Source organism: Suricata suricatta, chromosome 5, assembly GCF_006229205.1.
Source record: "Suricata suricatta isolate VVHF042 chromosome 5, meerkat_22Aug2017_6uvM2_HiC, whole genome shotgun sequence".
NCBI classification, from domain to species: domain Eukaryota; kingdom Metazoa; phylum Chordata; class Mammalia; order Carnivora; family Herpestidae; genus Suricata; species Suricata suricatta.
In genome coordinates, this window is record NC_043704.1 from 143,954,634 (window position 1) to 143,967,370 (window position 12,737).

The 12,737-nt window shown below is 45.5% G+C and overlaps 1 protein-coding gene across 1 annotated transcript in view; it reads right to left on the bottom strand.

The window, feature by feature from the left end:
- OSBPL10 (oxysterol binding protein like 10) overlaps positions 1–12,737 on the bottom strand; it is a 298,037-nt gene that overhangs the window by 133,014 nt on the left and 152,286 nt on the right. The window contains exon 6 of the mRNA XM_029938776.1: positions 11,216–11,407. Coding sequence (XP_029794636.1) covers positions 11,216–11,407 — 192 coding nt within the window. The remainder of the gene's footprint in view (positions 1–11,215; positions 11,408–12,737) is intronic.

Consider the following 12,737-nt stretch of genomic DNA (forward strand, 5'->3'; position numbering starts at 1 on the left):
CCACTGGCCTTACCCTCTGGCCAATTCCTATTGCCACTAATTATTGTCGTATTGAATCATTTTTCTGTTAGGTTAACCAACCACCTAGATTATCAGGTCCCTGGACAACAGCCAGGACTGCATTCCGTCCCCAGCACTGGGCCCACAGTGAGTGCAATGACCAAGCATCCTATGCCTGGTGACTGTGGAGCTCTGTTAGCTTTCCAGACACAGGGCGGGGCAGACACATACAGTAAGAAAGACACATACAGTAAGACTACAGAGGGGTGACAGTCTAGGATGCTTGTGATGATTACTTTCGTGTGCCCATTTGGCTTGGCCATGGTGCACAGATATTTGGACAAACATTATTCTGGATATTTTTGTGAAAGGATCTTTGGTGGACTTTGAGAAAGCAAGATTACCCTCCATGATGTGGGTGGGCCTCATCCAACCAGCGATGACCTGAGCAAAACAAAATACTAACATCCCCCTGAGCAGGAAGAGATTCTGCTAGTAGACGGTCTACAGACTTAAACTCAACAATGGCTTCTTCCCTTGGTCTCCGGTCTGCTAGCCCATCCTCTAGATTTCAGGCGTGTCAGGTTCTATAATCACATGAACTCTGTGCTCACTGTGTACAGAGCTGACCTGTGAACAACACAGGGGTCTGGGATGCTGACCCCCTGCTGAAAATCCATGTATAACTTTAGACTCTCCCAAACTTAACTATGAATAGACTACTGCTGACCAGAAACCTTACTGACAATTAATCCACATTTTGTATGTCATGTGTTTTACATACTGTACTCTTACAACAAAGTAAACTGGAGAAAAAATGTCATTAAAATCATAAAAATACATTTATAGTACTATACTGTAAAATTTCACATATAGGTGGGCCCACATGGTTCAAACCCCATGCTGTCCAAAGGTCCGCTGTATATATAAATACATACATACATATCTACACCCCCTCACCCAACCCCATGTTGTTCAAAGGTCTACTGTATGCATGTGTACACACACACCGCCTCCCCCACCACCACAGAGGGTCTGCTTCTCTGGAGAACCCGAAGAAACCACAGCAACTCTCCTGGTCACCTGTGGAAGGTCACCAGTTTGTCACTTAGTGGATACACACCCTCAGCAGCAGTTTCTCTACCGCTTCTCCGCCTTTTGGCATCTGGACGCTTCCCTCATTCATGCTCTAAAAGGGTGGTTAGTCTCGCCCTAGCGCTCCCAGCGGAGGCCGCCTCACACTCCAATGGCCAAACTGGAAGATGAGGCTGACGGCTGGTCTGATCAGCGGGGGTGAGGGCGGTGGGGTCACGTGGCACAAAACTCAAGAAGCTGGTCAACACTGACCCTCAAGCCACTGCCCCTCTTTTTTTTTTTTTTTTTTTTCATTTGCAAGACTACAGCACCCAGGGATTCAAACACTCATCTAAACTTTTCTGTGAGGGGCGCCTGGGGGGCTCAGTCAGTTAAGCATCCGGCTTCAGCTCAGGTCATGATCTCATGGTTCATGGGTTTGAGTCCTGAACTGGGCTCTGTGCTGACAGCTCAGAGCCTGGAGCCTGCTTCAGATTCTTTGTCTCCCTCTCTCTCTGACCCTCTCCTGCTCACTCTCTCTCTGTCTCTCAAAAATAAATTTAAAACATTAAAAATTTTTTTTAACTTTTCTGTGAGGTAATTCTGTAGGTGCGATTCAAGCCCATAACCAGTTGACTTTCAGAAGGAAACATTACCTAAACAAACCCCACGTGGGCCTGACTCAGTGGCAAGATGGGAAGAGCAGAGCTGACACTTGGCCCAAGCAGTGCTAATTCTATATGTAGATCCTACTTCAGACAGTGCCTGACGCACCCTGTCTGCCTTCTGGTTTTTGGACCTTCCCGGATAGGCCCCGTACTTGCACATAAGCCAAGTCCTTGCAATAAATCTCTTAATATGTATCTCTTAACAGTTCTGTTTCTCTGGTTGAACCCTGGCTGCCACACCTCTCTTTGTCTTAACCTCCTGTAGGCCTCAGTTTCCCATCTGTGAAATAGGCACAACAATAGTATCTACTTCACAGGGATGACTCAAGGACAGCTCAAGTAAACTGAGCACAGTACCTGGCACATAGAAAGGTTCTAATAAGTATGAAATATTAGAAATATTATTGTTCTTGTAACTATCACTGTTGTTAGTGAATCCATGCCTTTTTGGAAGTTTATATATTAGTGGGGAGATTAAGAAAAATAATTATAACGAAGGTCTTTGTTATACATAGATGGGCATGGCTCAGTCGGTTAAGCGTCCAGCTTTGGCTCCGGTCATGATCTCGCAGTTCGTGGGTTTGAGCCCCACATCAGGCTCTGTGCTGTCAGATTCTCTGCTGCTCTGGATCCTTTCTCTCTCTCTCCCCCCACCTCCCATCTCCCTCTCTCTTTGCCCCTCATCCGCTTGTACTCTCTTAAACATAAACATTTTTTTTAATGTAAGCAGATACAGTGTACCACAAATTAAGAAAAGAAATACCAAAGCATCTCCGGGGCATCGTGGCAGGTAAGCCACCACAAGTACATAACATAGTTGGGCCCAAGTTCAACACTGCTTCTGCTCTGGGACCATAAATCTCCCAAGAATATGCTACAGGGCAAGAAACTCCCTCCTGCAGCAACAACATTTAACCAGATCAATGGAGGAGTGTTTCCCAATGGCTAGGAATGTGCTCGTTGTTGTGCTAAGGGCTGAGGAATAAGGAGATTACAAGGAAAAAAAAAACACGCTCCATATGGAGGGATAAGAAGCATCAAATAATAAGGAAGCAAACACCTAATTTCCAAATGTAACACGGTAATAAAAGGACCTGACAAGGGAAGCAAAGGAGAGAAAAGAGGGACGTGGGTTGCAACCAGCTAGGCTAGAACCTTTCAGCAAAGTGAAGCAGAAGCCTGGGAGGAAGAGGAGAGCAAGTGAGCTCCTAGCTTTCCGGGAGACCAGGCAGTTATTTCTTCTGTGGTGGATTCGGCCCTCGGCCTCCCCCACCCTCCACGAGCCAGCAGGCCGCGCCCTGCGCAGGCTGGGAGCCGAGCATCCTTCTCGCCGGGCAGCAGTCTGGGAGACAAGCTGACGGCTGACCGGGGACACTGTCTCATTGTTTTGCTTGTGGTGGTTTTCACCTGAAACACTGTTACTGGCGAAGCCCAAGGACTCCAAACAGATGACCTCCCAGGTGCTCCATGGACCACGCGAACGTCTGTTTCAAACTGCACTTACACAGGGGCTGTCGAGGGATGGCCATGGTGGTCATACTTCCTTTTCCACATCCAGCACGGAGCCCAATGTGGGGCCCAAACTCCTGAGCTCGAGATCAAGACCTGAGCTGAGATCAAGAGTCAGACACTGAGGGGCACTTGTAAGGAAGAGCCCTGGGTGTTATATGGAAACCAACTTGGTAATAAACTATTAATAAAAAAATTAAAAAAAAAAGAAACAACTGCTCTCAACTAATGCCATGTTACATTTTTTGAAAACTGACATCTGGAGCGGACCTATTCTGAAAGATGGCAAATTGCTGCTAAAAATGTATGCACAGGTTACGTGTCATCATTTATCCCCCCAAACGCAAAGAACTAATTCAGAACAATTTTTTTTTTCAAATAATCCTTCTGTTCACACAAAAGGAAAATGCACTTTATCCCCTAAATGCGGTTTCCCTGGTGATGGGATGGCCCACATTCAATGCCGCCAGCCCTGACTGCTCCCTTAAAATTGAGCAGCTAGTAAAGTTCGTTAGGATGACAGTTGACAGTCACCGCTTCCATAGCAAAAGCTGTACACGAAGCAAGGTTTCTAACCAGGCATTCGTGACACCCCTGTGAACCAGGATCAAACCAGACCATCCTGAAGGGTGAGAATACGGAGCTGGTATCGTTTATAAAGAGGGCCTTCCCTTGTATGCGTATTAAATAAATACGCAATTACACAAAGAAACCTATTCACACAGCAGGAGCCACATAAGCCACATCTGCATATATTATACTCTGAAAGGTTTATTTAAAACGTTATTAAACAACACAGCCTAGACACAGTGACCTGCCCAATGTGAACCAGTGCAACAAACAGCTCTCTCTTCCAAAGATGTGTCTGGAAGCAAGCTAACAATAGCTGAAGAGGAGGAGAATTCCTACTTGTCAATAAATTACCATTGAAAGCTTAATTAAAACTAAATTTATGCCTCACACATAGCCATTACAATTCAACAGTGTGACCTTTTCCTTCATTAAGAGTCTCCCCACTGAATTAACTGTACTTTTTTTCTAAAGTCTCAAATGTCACAACTAAAAAATGTTATTGGGTCAAAGACACAAGAACCTGGGCTCTACCAAGTTTACTCTGTTTCTCAAATATCTGCCATGTCCAAGTCCGTTAGCATATTTGGATTTAGCGAAATGTTTTTTAAGCTCATTTATTGTTGAGAAAGAAAGCAGGGGAGGGGCAAAGAGAAGGAGGGGTGGGAGGGAGGGAGGGAGGGAGGGAGGGAGAGAGAGAGAGAGAGAGAGAGAGAGAGAGAATTCCGAGCAGGCTCCGCTCTATCCCTGCAGAGCACAGAGTGTGCCATGAGACTTGAACTCACGAACTGAGAGATCGTGACCTGAGCCAAAACCAAGAGTCAGATGCTTACCTGACTGAGCGACCCAGGCGCCCCAGAGAAATTTTTAGTTGGTACTTTCTTTAGAGAAATTTCTTGTCTCTAATCCAAGGAACAAAACAGTTACACTAAAACTCACATACACCACACCACACCCAGTCCTACACATGCACACAAATCTGTGCACACACACAAACACACGTGTGCCCTCATGCTTATAAAAACGCAGATCATTTCTTCAAAAGTTACTTTTGGGAAACAGTAATGAAGAATTAGATAAAGAGGAAACATCTATATTCTTCTACTCAGTTCATGTGTGCCTACAGATGTGCACACACACGCACTAGTACGAACATGGGTTACGACTGTATTTTTTCAGGAAGCACCTGGCAAAGAAGGATTTTAGAAAAATCACGCTGGACTTGTACCCACTGATCTTGAACCCATTTAAATTAACATAAGCCATGTTAAAGTCTGTCATGTCACTAAAAGTCTAAAAGTTAATATAAGTCCATGCCATTATTTCACTCATTATTTGCTTCAACAGCTGACTCAAATTGATCTTTAAAAATATTTTAGATCCTATTTATACAATTTTTCTGGTGATACATGCAGAGGCTCACACTCTCATCGCTTTCCCCTTGGTCACCCAGACATCTAGGAACACCCCTCCCCCAACCAAGTGCTCTCGTAGTCAGAGGACACCAAATAAATACCTGACCCTACCCCTGACCCGTCATCATCCACTGCATATTTGCCTGAGCAACCCTGGAATGCCTCTGCATTGTTTCTAAAGCACTAACTGCTAGAAAATGGGTCTCCAAACCAAGCCGTCCAGCCAACATGCCCAGCAATTGCGCTGGAGCTAGAAGATGCAAAGATTTTTTTTTTTAATGCTTTCCATGTCAAACTCCAGCCTAGCACACAGGAGGTGCTCAGTGCCTGTAGAATGGGTGGACAAGTGACGGGGTGAGCAAGCTCACAGTCGAGGGCAGTGCTATCTAAGAAATAGAATGCAGGCTACACGTGGGGGGCATGTAAGGTTAAATGTTCTGGTGGGCACACTTAAAAAGGTAGAAAGGAACAGGTAAATCTTAATATATTTAACCTAACAGAAAATACTTTCATTTCTACATGCAATGAGCATTAAAACACTATTAATGAACCGTTTTACCCTGTTTGGTACTATGAAATCTAGTGTGCATCTTACATTTACAGCGCATCTCAGTTCAGACAGCGCATTTCCAGAGCTCATTAGCCCCATGTAAGTGGCGGCTCACCTAGGACCAACCAAAGTGATACCGGAGTTCCCCTGTGGAAGGAAGTTCTGTTTGGGCAACAGAGGGAGACAGCAAGTACATGGTGAGGCTGAGCGGGCATGCTCAGGGCAGGACAGAAGGCCCTGTTGGCCATGCTGAAGAGGACAACCTTTATCCTATGGAGAGCAGGGAGTGGGAGGGTGATAGGATTAAAAACCTCAGTGGAGGGGCGCCTGGGTGGCTCAGTCAGTAAGCGTCCAACCCTTGATTTCTGCCCAGGTCATGATCTCACAGTTCATGGGTTCAAGCCCGCGCTGGGCTCCATGCTGATAGTGCAGAGCCTGCTTGGGGTTCTCTCTCTCCCTTTCTCTCTCTGACCCTCTTTCCCCCACACCCTGTGTGTGCTTTCTCTCTCTCTCCCTCAAATCCCATCAACATTTAAAACAATTTCTTTAAAAGAAAAGGTCAGTGGTGATCAGTGGTTTAAAAAGCACAAATTCAAAGGCTGGAATCAATCCACAATGAATACTTTTCCAATTCAAGCTAAAATATTAAATACAAGGAAAATGTAGTATGTTTTTCAAGAAACTAAATTTACTCAGTGTAATGAAGGATTGTTTATTCAGAGATAAGATGCCTGGGAGGCAGCGGGAGGGGAGGACAGTGCAGGGGCGAAGGCATTAAAATGTGCTTTTATGAGATGTAGTAACTGCAGACTGTCACTCTGCTTTAAAAACATCCTTGCCGGGATGCCTGGGTGGTCCAGGTGACTGAGTGCCTGGCTCACGTCATGATCCCAGGGTCACGGGACTGGGCCGCCATCAGGCTCCGCGCTGAGCACGGAGCCTCCCTAAGCTTCTCTCTTCCTCTCTCTCAGCCACTCTCCCCAACACCCCTCTCTCTAAAATAAAAATTAAAAATAAATAAAGAAAATGAAAAAACAATTACACTACCCTTCCTGGTCAAATTTTAATAGCTGCAACATTATGCTGCTCCCAAAATTCTACTTCTAAATTTTAGTTTGTAAATAAAATCCAAAATTCTGGAACCACTGGTTTTTAAATAATTTCTGGACTTTATTAAGAGGGACGTAGGGTCTAATGTGCTCACATTATTCCATATCCTGATTTTCCTATTTCGTACACGTATCCATGCAGTACTAATGCTTACATATGACTTTTATCTTAAGCTGCTATATACTAATTCAGTATATTATGCGAATCAGTTTAGTCATTCCCGTGATGTTGTTAGATATATTACTTTATTAGTATGAATAGCTTTACCCAAATTAACTTTCTTCTTCCAACCCTGATTCGATGGATTAGTTCCTCAGAATACAGTTCTCACCAGGGAATTTGTGGGTCAATGGTAATGAACAGCTTGGCTCTGTGGTGAGTTCTTATTCTAGAACACCAGGCTGTGGCAAAAAGACAACAGGCAGCTCCTTCAGTATTTCTTCAACCCCTAACCTATAATGGGCTATAATTATTTTCGGTACTTTGACTGACAAATGACTCTTAATTGTCACGTCTGTTGCTTCAAATTCCTTGTATTCATCTCTCCTAACTAGTGAAGACTTTGGGTACTGTCCTTTGAGATCTCAATTCTTTTTATTTTCAATGATAACCACTTAATCTTTAAAACTGCCCCATTATCTACACCCGTGCTACAGAATTCCATTTACTAGGTATTCCGTTGCCTGTGGGCGGGCTATTTTTTTCTCCCCTTCAGATACTCAGGCACATCTGCCTTGTGTATGGTGATTTTCTTCATTGCTTCAATGGTCATAAGTTTATCTTTCCTATACAGCTGGGTTCAAAATGCTATTCAATTTTCCTCAAGTTATTTTATAGATAAATAAAATGGAATACAAAACCAAGGCCTTTATACTCTGAAATTAATATACTTTTAAAACTGCAGAACTTTCTGGTATGAGTGAAATGGTCTCAGAGAGTTCCTCAGGTGGACCTGCCCACATCAGAAAATGACAGCTGTCCCCAAAGAGGTGCCCTTCTCCAATCAGGAGGGAAGCTGAACAGGATACCTGAGAATCAGAACCTCTCACTCTTCCCTCAGAGTGTTCAGCACTACAACTCTGTCCCCGGCCACTGTGTCAACAATCATCTCAACTCGCTCACCTCAGATTAGACTTCCGCACAAAAGATCACTGAAAGACAAGAGCAATAGCCCGAAGAAATACGGGACCCCCCGGGAGTACAAAAATCCTATCGCTGTATCTATGGAGGTATTTCACCTACTTTTCACATAATGATATTTCATGGGCAATATTCATAATTGCCCCTTATGGGTGGAAAATGGAGAGGAGAAAACAATAGGATATAGAAAAAAGAGGGGCGCCTGGGTGGCTCAGTCCATCAAAAGTCCTGTTCTTGATTTCAGCCCAGGTCATGATCTCATGCATGGTTCAGGAGATCGAGCCCTGGGTGGGCTCTGTGCTGACAGTGCGGAGCCAGCTTGGGATTCTCCCTCCCTCCCTCCCTCCCTCTTTCACCGTCCCCTCTCTCAAAATAAACAAACTTGATTTTTTTTTTTCAAAGAGAAGTATTTTTTTTTAATGTTTAGCTTTGAGAGACAGAGTGTGTGAACAGGGGAGGGGCAGAGAGAAAAGACACAGAATCTGAAGCAGGCTCCAGGTGCCTCACAATAAGCAAACTTTAAAAAAATAATAAAAGAGGGGTGGCCAGGTTGGTTAATCCTCTGACTTTGGCTCACGCCACGATCTCATGGTTCATGGGTTTGAGCCCTGTGGTGGGCTCTGTGCTGACAGCAGGAAGCCTGCCTGGATCCTCTGTCTCCCTCTCTCTCTCTGCCTCTCCCCAACTCTCTCTCTTCTCAAAAATAAACATCTAATGGGCGCCTGGGTGGCTCAGTCGGTTAAGCATCCGACTTCGGCTCGGGTCATGATCTCACGGTTTGTGGATTCGAGCCCCGCGTTGGGCTCTATGCTGACAGCTCAGAGCCTGGAGCCTGCTTTGGATTTTGTGTCTCCCTCTCTCCCTGCCCCTCCCCTGTTCACACTCTGTCTCTCCCTCTCTCTCTCACCCCAAAAAAACAAAAACAAAAAACATTAAAAAATAAATCCATGAAAATAAAAATGGAGGTAGCAAAGATCTTGACATTATACTGAATCATGTGCTACTGAAAATTAAGCTAAGTTACCTCAACTTTTATTTAGGCCATGGCTCATTCAAGGCAAGCAGCCCCACTTTTTCCCATAGATGCCAGGCTTCCTAGCATCACTTGTAAGTCTATCAGAGATTCATTATAATAGAATTCTCAAAATACTATGAACTTTAAGCCTGGCTTTATTCTTCTTTAGGTCCTAATCTCTAACACACTCGCAAAAAATTACCACAGTGAGGTTTACATAATAGCGACTCTGATGGTATTGTGGTCAAGCTGTTTTAAGTCCTTATTTGTTAGATAAATATTGAAGCATTTACCGGCAATGATAAAATATAATATTTATAATTTCCTTAAAATACTCCAGCAAAAAAGAAAAAAAAAGTGGTAGAGGGAAAACAGATAAAATAAAACAAGAGAAAGTTGGAGTGACTGGGTGATGGGTACCACTATTCTGTTCTACTCCGTGTACAAGGTGTTTCCAGAATACGGATTTTTTTTTAAGATGCTTTGAAAAATGAAAAATTTACATATGTGTGCAACAGTTCTTCATATCACCCAGTGTATAAAGTTAGGCTAATACCCAAATGCCTTTTTTTGTTTGTAACATCAGGGTGACTATTTTAAAGGCAGCGGTTGACTCTGTGCCTTTTCTTTATTAGGCAATACAGAGTTCATGCATGCATAAATCTACCAAGAGCAAAAAAAAAGCTCTTTCATACACATCAAAAGATTCGGATCAGAAGATTTCCGGGGCACCTGGGAGGCTAAGTGTGTAAGCGTCCAACTTCGGCTCAGGTTATGATCTCACGGTTTGTGGGTTTGAGCCCTGTGTCAGGCTGTGTGCTGAAGCTCGGAGCCTGGAGTTTGCTTCGGATTCTGTGTCTCCCTCTCTCTCTCAGCCCCTCCCCCGCTCATGCTCATTCTCTCTCAACAATAAACAAACATTTTAAAAATTAAAAAAAAAAAAAGATTTCAGATTTTCTGCCCTGGGTCACAGTCTGAGGAAGACAGCGGCTGACATGGCACTTGGCTCGTGGCGTTTAGGAAATAAAATGAGCTGTGTGCTGACTTGGGCAACAAGACCGTGTGCGAGGAGACCCATCCTGCTGCTCGCCAAGAGCCAGGGCTCCATGCTTCCCTACGAGGGAGGGCTGGTTCACACACAACCAGCTGCAGGGCAGAAGCCTCTGCACCCAACACAAGTCAGGCGACCAAGACCAGTATCATTTACTTCACAGAGTCCATTCTTGGTAACCGCTGCAAAGCAGGACACAAACACTAAGGAACTGGGCCCCAAACTGAGGGCTTCCCAGTGGGTCAGAAGTAAAAATGAACCAGAGCCCCACATCGGTTCATAAGGCACTCATGGCTGATGGCCTTTCAAGTCCATGACCACAAGTGAGCCTCTCACCACCTCTGAGAAGAGAGTAGCGCTTATGTTATTTCCACTCCAGAGATGCAGAAACCCAGGTTCCAAACAACAGTCTTCTGACTCCAAAGACAGTGCTCCTTCACGACTCAGCACTCTACTAGCCGTGGTCTGTGATGGGAAGACTAAGCAGGCACCTCGTGCATGAGGACAGGCAGAAAAAGGTCTCACTTGAGGTCCCTGGGTGGCTCAGCCGGCTGAGCGTCCGACTTCGGCTGAGGCCATGATCTCACAGTCTGCGGGTTCGAGCCCCACGTCGGGCTCTGTGCTGACAGCTCAGAGCCTGGAGCCTGCTTCCGATTCTGTGTCTCCCTCTCTCTCTGCCCTTTTCCTGCTCACACTCCGTTTCTCAAAAGTGAATAAACATTAAAAAAAATTTTTTTAAGAAAAAGGTCTCACATATCCAGAATTTCAAAGCCACCTCAATTATGTCCTGGTTACCCACGACTAGTGTGTGTACTGCCCATTCTCTGCTAAGAGCATGGAGACGCCGACTGACTGGACTTCCATTTGCTCCTATGCGTCTGCGGGCTGGCTTTCTCTGCTTTCCGAGCTCTGACAGGCCTCCGAACACCTCGCTTTAACCTAAGACATGGAATCAAACTATTTTTTCTATGACCAGGAAGCATGTCATGCCCGTGCGGCTGGAGGCCGGCTCCTCATAACCCACACGGCACACAGGGAGGGGACTTGGCAGCACGGGGACGGCGGCCCTCGGCGCCCAGAGACCACTCGACCTCGTAGGAGAGCAAAGCCTACCTCTCTGACTTCGTGGAGCTGGCCGGGATACTGACTCTTGGCTCTTCGGGCGGCTGCAGGCGACTTGTGATGCGTGACTGTGACAACACCGGGGGCCCCCGCGCCGAGGTGTCTCTGGCTACAGGGAGACGCTGGGTTGGGCGTTCCATGGGGGAGCAAAGTGAGACTGCGGCTTCGGGAACTCGGAGTCGTCTAGAATAAGCAACAGGTGTCAAAACTCAGCAACCGACCAGCAGAACACAGCTAAGTGTTGGCTTCCATTTATTCTGGACCTCTTAATCTTCCCCCTTCGTCTATTTAGAGGGATGAAGGCGTGGGGAAGAACAGGGACGCGACAACATGCCCAAATCCCACACTCACTTCAAAGAGGCCATATTCTTCCGGTCTCATCTGCAACTGTGTCTCCTGCCCTTCTCTCTTGGCCATGAAAAGCGACTAAGTCCCCCAAACACACAGGCTCTTACCATCTGTGCCTCTGCATATATGAGCTCCCCTTCTAGAATGGCGTCCCCTCATGGCTGGCAAAATTCACCTGAACCTTAAGACTCAACTCTGCTTTCTGATCTGTGAAGCATCTCCGTCTGCCTCAGCCTCCCCACTGCTCTGAATCCACTGCATCGAGATCACGTTCCTCGTAGAGCCGGCTTCCTCTAAGAGAGGTTTCAAACTCGTCTTTCTCTCCCCAAGATCTGGCACATAATGAATTGTCTCATTTATTAGGTACTTAATAAATGTCTGCTGCACGACTGAATGTACTAAGTTATCCACCAATTAATCTCCATTTGTTAGTGCAGTGCCCATACTTCAGCCTAGAGGAATATATAGTGCTGTAGGATAAAGATGTCTCAACCTAGCGGACATGAAGTTTTTCAATAACTGGTAATAGGGGAACTGGGCAGCCCTCTGAAAAATGAAGGTGGATTCATCTCCCAGATCACAGTCCCCAAATGGATCAAAGACTAAGTAAATGAATAAACAACAGGGGTGCCTGGGTGGTTCAGTTGGTTGAGCATCCAACTTTGGCTCAGGTCATGATCTCACAGTCCGAGAGTTCGAGCCCCACTTGGTTGAGCATGTAACTTTAGCTCAGGTCATGATCACACAGTCTGGGAGTTCGAGCCCCACATTGGGCTCTGTGCTGACAGCTCAGAGCCTGGAGCCTATTTCCTATTCTGTCTCTGTCTCTGTCTCTCTCTCTCTTCCCCTCTCCAGCTCTCACTCTTTCTCTCAAAAATGAATATTTTTTAAAGTTAAAAAAAATTGGGGTGCCTGGGTGGCTCAATCAATTAAGCATCCGGCTTCAGCTCAGGTCATGATCTCACTGTTTGGAAGTTCAAGCCCCATGTCAGCTCTGTGCTGACAGCTCAGAGCCTGGACCCTGTTTTGGATTCTGTGTCTACTTCTCTCTCTGCTCCACTCTCACTCATGTTCTGTCTCTGTATTTCAATAATAAACATTTTTTTAAAAAACACACACACACACAGAAGAAACCTGTAGCCTTGGGGTAGGGCAGGCCTAATCC